The sequence below is a fragment of the Canis lupus genome, chromosome 6 (genome assembly GCF_011100685.1).
Source record: "Canis lupus familiaris isolate Mischka breed German Shepherd chromosome 6, alternate assembly UU_Cfam_GSD_1.0, whole genome shotgun sequence".
NCBI classification, from domain to species: Eukaryota; Metazoa; Chordata; class Mammalia; order Carnivora; family Canidae; genus Canis; species Canis lupus.
In genome coordinates, this window is record NC_049227.1 from 39,794,653 (window position 1) to 39,805,487 (window position 10,835).

The 10,835-nt window shown below is 60.1% G+C and overlaps 1 protein-coding gene across 1 annotated transcript; it reads left to right on the forward strand.

Annotated features, from left to right (window-relative positions):
- The first annotated feature begins 1,961 nt into the window (after positions 1-1,961).
- PTX4 (pentraxin 4) lies at positions 1,962-7,372 on the forward strand. Its single transcript, XM_038540830.1, has 3 exons — positions 1,962-2,738; positions 3,342-3,987; positions 5,877-7,372. The coding sequence occupies exons 1-3, from the start codon at positions 2,598-2,600 to the stop codon at positions 6,515-6,517; spliced, it is 1,428 nt and encodes a 475-aa protein (XP_038396758.1). The 5' UTR covers positions 1,962-2,597; the 3' UTR covers positions 6,518-7,372.
- The last annotated feature ends 3,463 nt before the right edge of the window (positions 7,373-10,835 follow it).

A 10,835-nucleotide genomic window follows, 5' to 3' on the forward strand; every position in this document is an offset into this window, starting at 1 on the left:
CGCGCGGGGGCAGCAGCGCCGCGGGCGGCCCGGGAAGGCCTCGCAGCGAGGCGCCGGTCCCGCCTCGGCTGCCCCCCGGGGAAGTCTGGGAAGATGCGTTCCCTCCGCGCGCACTCCTTAAATGCCTGCTGCGTACAGCCAGCCTCTCCAGGCCCCCGCTTGCGGGTCAAGGGCTCGCATGAAGAACAGGCGCCGTCCGTCCGCGAAGTCGGCAGGGGCGTTAGGCAGGGGAGCCTGCGGCTCCGGCTGTTGAGGCTCGGGTCACGGCCTCGGGGCGCTGGGGGGGTCCGGGGGGGCCCCGCGCTGGCCGGGAGCCCCCTGGAGACGCTCCGTCTTCCCCTGGTCTCCCTCTCCGATCCCGTGCGCTCGCGCGTTCTCGCTCGCTCTCTCTCTTTCTCTCAAATGAATAAATAAATAGAATCTTTTTTAAAAATGTAAGCAGAATGAGGAGCTCCGATTTGGACGTTGCGCCAGGCGTGCAGGCGGGAGGAAGGGAGCAGGGGCGGGGGCAAAGGTGCAGGGCAGGGCTGGGCCAGGCAGGCCGCCCCTGCGGAGTGGGTGTGGGCTGCGACGGGTCGCGGGGAGGACGATGCCCTCCTGGGCCTCTGGGAATCCCCCCGAGTCAGCTCCTGGATTGGAGCCCGGCTCTGGAGCCCGGACAGCAGCTCCGTTGGGCCTGGATCCCTGTGTTGAAGCATGGGAGACACACCCCCAAAGCCTTTAGGTGTCCGAAAAGTGCCTTTGTTGTTTGCTCCAGGCAGCTTCACATTTGAGCTAGACAAACAATTTTAAGTGATAATAATTTTCACTCGGAGACGTTGAGGTTTGCTCCTGTATTTGGCAGCCAGCACTCAGTTCTGGGAGGAGAGTCTCCAGTCGTTCCGTGTGACCCAGTTCTTCCTCCACTTCCTCCACCGACACTTGGAGACTCCTCAGCCATGGGGTTCTGACACATGACAAGTGGCCCTCTCTGGCACACCGTCTTGAGACTGATGCCCTCGGCCGGGAACCCTTCCCAGACTACCTTCCCGTTTTCTCTTCTCTCACTCTGTGCTTGCTCTTCATTGGATTCCCCTTGAAGGCTATACTTTCTCTCTCTCTCTTTTTTTCCATCTCTCTGTCTTTTTGCCCTGCTTTCTGGGCAATTGCTTAAATCTTGCCTTTCAGCTTTCCTGATTTAATTATTTTCTTTTAAGATTTTGTTTATTTGAAAAAAAATAAAATAAAATAAAATAAAATAAAAAGATTTTGTTTATTTGTTTGAGAGAAAGAGAACAAACGGAGTAGCAGAGGGAGAGGGAGACACACGCTGCCCGTAGAGCAGGAGCCCGACGCCAGGCTCAATCCCAGGACCCTAGGATCATGACCTGAGCAGAACACAAAGCCAGATGCTTAACCCTCTAAGCCACCCAGAAGCCCCTAATTATTTATTTGTTTGGAAAATCCTTATTCAGAGCCTTGAGGAGAAGCGGGGCCCTGGGACACCCTGACCTTGGACCTGTACTGGTTACGGGTCATTGGTTGTGGCCTGGGGACACTGACACACATCCTGCCCCTGCAGGTGGGGAGGCTCTCTCTGCACCTCCACCTGCCCTGCCCTTGACCTGTCACTCTCCCGGGCCACATTGGATCCGTGCATTCAATGCTGTCTCCCTCCCCTTGAGTTCTCCTTGGCCCTGGGTCCCTTCACCTTTGTCCTTTTGCTGTTGCTGGAGTCACACCTGGGAGAAGAGGAGCCATTCAAGACTGTGCACAGCCACTGCTATAACCAGTGACTGCTGGGTGTCCCAGGGCCACCCACTCCCCAAGGCCCCAGGGGAGGACACTTCCTGCCTCCTCCAGCTTCTGGCTTTCTCTGCACCACATGACCCTGGCCTCTGCCTGTCTTCCCACGGCCTTCTCCCCTGTGCCTCTGCTCTTCTGTCTTTTGTAAGGACACCCAAACTCAGCATGGTCTCATCTCAAGATCCTTAATGATATTTGCAAGAGCCCTTTTTTCCCAAATAAGCTTACATTCACAAGTACAGAGGAATTCACAGAGTTGGGATTTGGACCTACCATTTCAGGGACCACCATTCAGCCCATCATACAACCTATACCTCAAAGTAAATTAAGGTGGCTCCCAACCCCATTTCCCTTGCCATATCAAAGGGAGAGGGATGGGCCTCACAGGACCCTATGTGCATGGCCCGCACCCTGGGCCCCACGGCACACTTGGCTCTGGGGGCTCCTTGGCCCTGACCCGGCCCTGTCCAGCTTCAACTTCTGTCTGGTGGGAGCATGAGTCCATGTGCCCCTGCTAAAGCAATCACCTCCTTCTGCCTCTGAGCCAGCCAGACCAAGGCTCACACTCAGAAGAACTATTTTCCAGAGAAACTGTTTGCATCTGTTTTAAGCTTGTGTCCTTGGGAACCTCCATCTCTGCAGAGCTCACTGGCTGGAAAGCGAATGCTTTTCATTAAGGTGGCAGGAAGTACCTGAGTCCCAGCCAGTGTGGAAGAGGGAAAGGTCCACTGGCTAGCGGGGGAGGGGGGGGGAGCGGCGCAAAGCAAGCTGCCTTCTCCTGCCGTCGGGGCCGCTCTCCGTGCGTCCTCAGGATGGGCTGCCCGCGGAGGAAGACCCTGTGTTTCTTCCTTATTTTCGCGCCTGTATATCTGCATGGGGCTTTGTCACAGGAAGCCAGCCCTGCAGGGCAGAGAAAACCATTTTTCGAGAGGCTCCGAAGGCTAGAAGAGCAGGTGAGTATACCCGCCACTCGGGGCAGTTGCGTGTGTTAAATTCGACAGCCCATGCAGAAACGGCGTGATGAGCGCCCACGCTCTGGGGACACAAACATGAAGTGTGGGGTGACGCTACTGTCACCTACAGTTGGCAGCCAGCTGGGCTCTGCTATGAAGTCAAACCAACTGACAGTGAGGACTGGCTGGGAGGCGGGGTGGAAGGGCCGCGGAGTGCCCCGGAGGGGTACTGGGTGTGCTGGGCGTGGGGTGGGAGGCCTCAGGCTCTCTGCAGGCACTCCCCGCTTTGATCCCCACAAACCACTCACAGAGCCCACCCTGCCCTACATCCACTCAGGGGCGAGGGTCACAGGTGAGGCCGTGGCGGGGGGCAGGGGGTGCCACAAGCCCTCAGCCCACAGAGTGCAGCCCAGGGACCTTGGGTTCTTCGCCCACATCTCTGAGCAAGGCCACCGTGGGCTGGTTGTGGTAATGGGCCTGGCCCTCACGCAGCTGCCTGCAGGTCAAATCCATGGGGATCACGGCCGGTGCATGGGCAGGAAGGCTTGTCCTGTGTCCTCCCCAGCCTTCAGCCCCTGTGCCTGCTGTGTCTCCTCTCTACAGTTCCGGAGGTTCCAAGAGGTGACCTTAACACACCTGCAAGGCCTTGCCAGTAACTACAACCTGTCCTACAACATTGACACTCGGTTCCAGAGCCTGGCCCAGGACACCCAAGCGGTGGCTCTGGCGGTGAACCAGTCGCAGGCCACCCTGCAGAGTGACCTGAGCCACCTCAAGACCTGGATGCAGAAGACACGGCGCAGAAGCCGGAAGGTGGACTCTAGGCTGCTGGCCTTGGGTGCTGCCCTGAGTGAGAGGGACAGGCAGCGTACCCAGGAGGGGAAGGAGCGGGAAGCACAGAGGGATGCCCTCTCCAGCCTGGCTCTGGACCTGAGGGCCCTGCAGGACGCGCTGGCTCGCCTCACACACCTTGTGCAGGGCCAGGGTGCCAGGCTGGCTGCTCTCGAGGGGCAGCTGCAGGTGGCTGGCCCTGGCACTGTTGCCCCGGGGCTGACCCCAGCACAGCCCCCCACCCTGCCTGGGCACCCAAGCCCCAGCTCCCCAAGGCTGCAGAGGGGAAGGCAGGTGCTCAGAGCTTCACCTGCGACTGGGGACCCACCCCAGGACTTTGCTGGCCATCCGCAGGGGACACGGGCACCTCCTGGCCCAAGCAGCCAGTGGGCATGGCCCCCCGAGAGCCCAGGAGAGAGTAAGTACCACGGCCTGCCCTTACCCCGTTGGCCTCCCCTCTCCCCATTCGGGTCTCCTTGGGCCTCCGCTCCCCTCTGAACAGCCTTCCCCCTGGAGCTGTGTGGAGAGGACGCTGGCTTCACAGCCCCATGTACCCCCAGAAGGAAGAGGGGCCATGCAGGTCATGGCCTGGCATTGGGAGTGGATGTGTGCATACGGCTGAGGTGCCGCAGGGGCGGGGCAGTAGATGACCCCTCCGACTTGGTGGTCACTCGCATCAGGACTGGCGGGATATTACTACATCCTCAACTGTCACCAGCACGAGCCTCCCAGGCAGGCCTGGACCTCAGCCGCACCCCGTGGGGCTTGTGCCGAGAGTGGAGGCCCCGCTGCGAAGCTGACTCTGCTTTGCCATCTCGGATCTCCCAGGACAGGGTCTCTGGCTGCAGCCCTCCTGACATTTGGGGCCAGTGTGGGTGTCCCCAGTGCGGTGGGGGTTTAGCAGCAGCCCCTGCCTCTATGCGCGCAAGGCCAATCCATCTTTAACCTGCGTTTTAACTAGGTTGCTTCTGTGTCTGGCTCAGCAGCTCTAGGGCCCCACTAATCTGAAGAATGGTTTCCCTCCACCCGGGTGGCTCTGGTGGCCTCACCAGTGAGGCAGGGCTGACCAGCTGGCCTGTGAGGAACCACCAGGGCTCCCAGGATCCCAGGAAAGATTTGGGGGTCCCCAAAGCTCAACCCATGCTGTCTTGCTCCTTGGGGGTCCCCAAAGCTCAACCAGAACTACAGATATTTCTAGATGTCTTCAAGGGGGGGTTGGTTGATTATCTCTGGTAGCATCTGCCCTACGTTATCATCATATCATCATCATCATCATCACCATCATCATCATTTTAGAGAGAGAAAGAAAGCAAGCAGGGGGAAGGGGCAAAGGGAGAGAGAATCTCAAGCAGGTTTCCCGCTGAGCACTGAGCCCGACATGGGGCTCGATCCCATGACCCTGAGATCATGACCTGAGCTGAAACAAGAGCTGGATGCTCAACCAGTGGAGCCCCTGCAGGTGCCCCCTGCCCTGCATTAGGACAGGGGTCCCTGAGGTGAAGACAGGGGCTGGGGGCTGCCCACAGAACACCCTCCATCCTTGAGTCCAGTGGGCAAGTGGGTTAGAAATGTAGGTCCCCAGCCTGCCACTCGGAACCTGGGACCAGGTGCAGCACCCCCAGGCCCCCCAGCCCATGGACCCTCTGTCAGGCAGACCTGGAGAGGGCTGGCCCCAAAGACATCCACATCCTGATCCCTGGACCCTGTGGGTACCCTCACATGGCAAGAGGACTCTCCAGCCACGAGCACAGATGCTGAGATGGGAGGGGATCTGGGATTAACACCGGGGTCCTTGTAGAAGAGGCAGGGAAGTCAGGGTCCGAGGAGCTGTGCCCAGGGATGGAGGGAGAGGGATGTGCTTTGAAGATGCAGGAGGGGCTGTGAGCCACGGAGCGAGGGTGTCTGTGGAAGGTGGAAGGGAGGGAAGGATTCTCCCTGGGCCCTCGGGAGGGAACCAGCCCTGCCTGCCCCGTGATTTTACTCAGGGGCCCCGTGTCTGCCTTCAGACCTCCAGGAACAGGAGATACTGTACTTGTGTGGTTTGGGGCCTGCAAGCTTGTGGGGCTTCTCACAGAGGCTCGCTCCCGCCGAGGCTATAAGACTGCCCTGGCTCCCAGTCTTCCCACCCGGAAGATGGGCTGATGGTGCAGCAAGGACCGTGGGGACCCTGCACGGCCAGCCCCACGCTCCGTGCTGATGCAGGTCAGCCACGGGCTCTGAAGCCCACGGCCCAGAGCAAGGGCAGTCCTGCGGCGTGGACGCTCGTGCCTCTGCATAGTGCCGGGCCAACTGTCCCCTCTGTTGCAGCCTGTGACGTGGGCCCTGTGCTGGTCTTCCCGAATGCCTCCACCCAGAACGTCGCCTTCCTCAGCCCCGGCTTCGCCTCAGGCCTGCGAGCCCTGTCTGTGTGCAGCTGGGTGCGCATGGCCTCAGGCCACTTGGGCACCCTGCTCTCCTATGCCACCGAGGAGAATGACAACAAGCTCGTGCTGCACGGCAGGGACTCCCTGGTCCCTGGCTCCGTCCACTTTGTGATTGGAGACCCAGCCTTCAGGGAGCTGCCCCTGCAGCCGCTGCTGGACGGCCGGTGGCACCACGTGTGTATCATCTGGACATCCACACTGGGCAGGTACTGGGTCCACGTGGACCGCAGGCTAGTGGCCACGGGCTCCCGCTTCAGGGAGGGCTACGAGATCCCTCCAGGAGGGTCCCTTGTGCTGGGCCAGGAGCAAGACAGCATGGGGGGCGGCTTTGACAGCTCTGAGGCCTTTGTGGGGAGCATGGCAGGCCTGGCCATATGGGACCGGGCACTGGTCCCTGGGGAGGTCGCAAAACTTGCCACTGGGAGGGAGGTCCCGGGGGGCGCCATCCTGACACTGGCCGATGCCCAGTGGGTAGGCGGATTCGTGCAGCGGGCGAACTGCAGCTGCCTGGAGCTGTGTCCCTGAGGCCTGGGCACGCCCACTGTGTCACGCTCTGGGCCGGACAGGAGCAGCCTCAGCAGCACTCAGCACCCTGACCCCTGCACAGCCCCTAGAGGGCCCCTCTGCAACTGGGGAGGGGACCGGGCAACGCGGGAAGGGAATGGGCAACAGGTGGAGCGGGGCCGGGCGAGGACGCAGGCATTGCCGCGTGGAGTCCTACGGGCTGTGCCATCATTCAGGCAGGGAGCGCAGGACCCCATTGGGGCCTCTCATCTGGGCTGCGTTTGCAGCAGAGAACCCCATTTTCCTGGAAACCATGTGGGTGCATTTGAGCTGCCGTGGCCCTCCCCCGGGTGGCTTGTGAAAGTGTCCCCCTTGCTCTCACATCCCTCAGGAAAGGGACCGGGAATCCATTTCCTGCCCCCAAAGCTACCACGCCCTTGGCTGGGTGCCCTGGGGGTTCCCCTGGGGGTTCCCCTCGTGGCTCAGGAGCAAGCTATTCAGAAACAAACATGGCCAGGGGGGCAGTGCCCTTAGCTGCCCCGCGGGAGCACCACTGGAGCATGCGCCCTAAGGCCCACCCATGAGACCCCACAGCGCACGTTTTAGCAAATTTACTGAGTTGTGCAACCATCATCACAATCCAGTTTTAGAGTGTTTCCGTGTCCCGCCCCCCGCCCCCCCTGCCAGTCATACCTGTTAGGGGCCACTGCTGTGCCCCCAGCTCCGGCGACCCCTGACCGCTCTCTGGGCTGAATGGCCTGTTCTGGGCCTTGGACGGTTCACCTAATGGAGTCACGTGCTATGGTCTCATGGCGCTTCATCCCTGGTGGGTATTTGGGTTGCTTCCAGTCTCTGGCTTTTGTGAATAAAGCTGCTCTGAGCATGCTCGTTGCAGCCCCTTGTGTAGAAACAGGCTCGTTTCCCTTGGGGTACCTGGGAGCCGAGTTTCTGGGCCCTGTGGTGCAACACGTCTGGACTCTCAAGGAAACCGCCAAACTGGTTTCCAGAGCGGCTGCCTCCCACCAGCCGGTGTGAGCACACCTGCTTGGCCGCGGCCTTGCCAACACTACACGTCGTCAGTGTGACATGTATTTTGACAAATCCGCACGGTGGCCCATAAAAGAACAGGCACCGACAATAGGCGCTAAGTTTCGGGGCGGTGAACAGCTGCGGTTTTGGGGACTCCCAAGGAAGAACCAAACACAAGCTCATGGGATCAGGAAGGAATGGGGGCAGGCAGGACAAGAGGGTATTCGGGCGGGCGGAGGGGGCAGTCATGGAGTTCAGAAATAGGCTCAGTTCTTAGGACTTCCCCCTCTTTGTTTTTCAATTTATTTTTATTTTTAAGGACTCCCCACACCCAACGTGGGGCCTGAACTCACAACCCCGAGATCGTCACATGCTCCACTGACTGAGCCAGCCAAGTGCCCTGAGAACCCGCCCCCCATTTTATTTTTTTAAAGATTTATTTCTGTATTTATTAGAGAGAGAGAGAGAGAGGGCATGTACAAGGAGCCTGGGGAAGGGCAGAGGGAGAGAAGAGTCTCAGAATCTCCAGCGGACTCCCGGCAGAGCGCCCCACATGCGGGGGTGGGGGGGAGGAGAGGGCCCTTGATCATCTGACCCTGAGATCACGACCTGAGCTGAAATCAAGGGTCAGAGAGGACACTTAGCCAACTGAGACACCCAGGAGCCCCTCCTCCCCTCTTTAAAATCCAGAAGACAAAAAAAAAAAAAAAAAAATCCAGAAGACAAGCAAGAAAAGCCCCACCCCGGCCTACCCAGCCCTGCCCAGCCCTGGTCCTGGTTTCAGCCCTGCAGCTGCCCCATTGGGCAAGTGCTCTATAGGGCCCCCTCGGTCTCTTGACGCCTTCCCATCTCTGCAGAGCTGTGGCCCCAGCAATCTGGAGCCTCCCCCCACATGTATCCATGAGTCAAGGTCAGAGGAGGCATTCTAGAACTGAAACCCTCTCGGTGGCCCCATGAATGCTCCCTGAATCATAGACTTCTGCTTCCTCCTGCACTTCCCCAGGGCACGTGCCCCCTCTTGGCTCTTCTTTCCTGGGCACCTGGGCCTTTCTCTGGAGCTCTTCTCAGTCCTACTCTGCAGTTGAGGAGGGAGGGATGACGTGCTTCTGTGAGGAACACTGGTAATCCGACTATTTCTGCAGGGCCAGCAGGATCCCCAACATAAAAGGACCATACAGGGCATCATTTCTGACCCCTCCCCTTCTTTGGGGTGCTTATAGCACCTGGGCAACCCACGATGGCCCCCCATTCATAGCAGGATTCCCCTACAAGTCCACAGACCCTAAAGCCACAGGAACATGGCAGAGACTGCATTGCTGTGGACTGCCCACATTCACACTCAGGAAGCTTCATGGGGCATGGGATTCCAGGAGGGCAGCGCAGCCTGGGGATAGGCCTGGAGTCAGGGCTGAGAGCTTAAACTTAAGGGGGGCTCTGGTCACTGAGACTTTGGAGCCTGGGCTCTGTCCAGCCTGACCAGGGAAGCCATGTAGGGTTTGAAGCAGGGCAGTCTTAACACGAATCTCATGTGATCGGCCATTCCTATGGGGTCAGTGACAAAGTCCTCCCCTGTGCACGAGCCACCTATCATCCATTCAAATCCCACCTATGTCCTGAGTCTGTTGTGTTTCTGGATAAGGAAGACAAAATGAAAAAAAAAAAAAAAAAAAAAGGAAGACAAAATGACTCAGAGATGCCCTTCTCATGGGGGCCGAGGCCTGACCCCCCATAGAGCTGCACTGGTTTCTCCTTTCCCCGCCCTGCCCATTCGTCCTCTAGAAGGGCCACTGGTCCAGCAGGCGTACAAGTTCATGCACCGCACAGTGCTGGCCTTTGGGACCAGCCCGGCCCTGCCTGGCCATAGAGCTGCCCCCCACCTCCGGCAGGACTCCTTCATCCCACGGACTGTCCCCTCTTCCCTGTCACCCTGCTGGACACTTCTGCCTGCCTGGACGTCTTCACAGGAACCCCATCATCCACTCCGCTCCGTGAAGCACACCCAGTCCCCACAGGGCCTGCTCCTCAGGTGCGCCCCAGCCCCCGAGCACCGGCCCACAATCTAGGCTCTCGTCCATCACTACAAAGGGCGAAACCAGATGACACTTATGAGTAAACACCGTCTTCGAAAGAAGGTTGTTTTCAGAATTTTCCAAACAGCATTGCACAGTACTTGGGAAAATTCCACACCCTGCCAGACTTCTCTTATTTTTAGTTTTAGTTTTGTTTCTGAGTTATGTGGGGGGAGGGGCTCCGTTGTCTTCTCAGCCTGAGCCTCCAGAAGACTTTTAAAAATCATTTCCTTTTCTAAAGTTTCAAACCAAAAATAGTAGTTGCAAGAGGGATGCACTGCAGGTCATAGGTGTTTGGCCTGGACTGCCGGGGTCAGCCTTCAGCCACATCTCCTCCCCTCTGGCGCTGGCCACCTGTCCTGATGGCCAAGCTGCACACATCACAGCCCATCCACCTGCACCTGCCGGGTGTCTCCTGAGAATAGGGACCTGTGCTGCGTGACCCCAAGACATGCTGGGCCTTGGGCCATCCTACCACCCGGCGCGGGCGTGCCTAAGCTCTGCAGGTTGTCCCAGGGACGCCAGGAGCCTTCCGGTGTCCTGTCCCTTCAGTCCGGTGCAGAGGGCAGCCCCCGCCCTTGGCCCTTGGAGGCCCAGCAGTTTAGCAGCTGTCCCTCGGGCCGGGTGCGTGACGGCCACGCAGCTTCTGCAGCGATGAGCCAGGAGCCCCGTGTCCTCGGCACAAGGGCCCGGGACGCCCGGGGGGTGCTGAGCCTGAGCCCGGCTTGGGGGGCGTCCGCTGGCCCCCCAAGATTTCTTTCCTTTCCTCTGATAGGGAACCTGCAGGGGGACGCCGAGGCCGCGCACCGGGTCCGCGCGCAGCAGGCCAGCCCCGGCTGCAGCGCGCGGGGTGCTCGTTCCTCCGCGGTGGCGGGGCGGCCAGGGGTCCGCGCGTCCCACCTCCCGCCGATTAGGCGGCCGGCACCCGCTCCAGGGGGGGCTCCCTGCCCGCCCTCCTCCCCGTTCCCCCTGTCCCGTCCGCCCGGACCCCGACTCCCCTCTCCGGTCCCGCCGTGATCCGTTCTCGGAGACTGGGCCCACGCAGGTCACCCGAGCGAGCGGCAGCCAAGTCCCCTCCGCCCCAGGCAGCGCCGGGCGCCGGACTACAACTCCCAGGAGGCGCCGCGCGGGCGTCCCTGCGCGGCCGCCGTCTTGCGTCACGTGGACGGGCCTCGCGGGTCACGTGGCGGCGGCGAGGGTCACGAGAACAAACACAGGGCCGCCGCGTTCGCCGGGCGGGT

Excerpts from the sequence above, each read along its gene's own strand:
- PTX4 (XM_038540830.1), top strand. The coding sequence starts at position 2,598 with ATGGGCTGCCCGCGGAGGAAGACCCTGTGTTTCTTCCTTATTTTCGCG. Across the intron at positions 2,739-3,341 it reads TCCGAAGGCTAGAAGAGCAG|TTCCGGAGGTTCCAAGAGGT; the intron begins GTGAGTATACCC and ends TCCTCTCTACAG. Across the intron at positions 3,988-5,876 it reads CCCCGAGAGCCCAGGAGAGA|CCTGTGACGTGGGCCCTGTG; the intron begins GTAAGTACCACG and ends CCTCTGTTGCAG.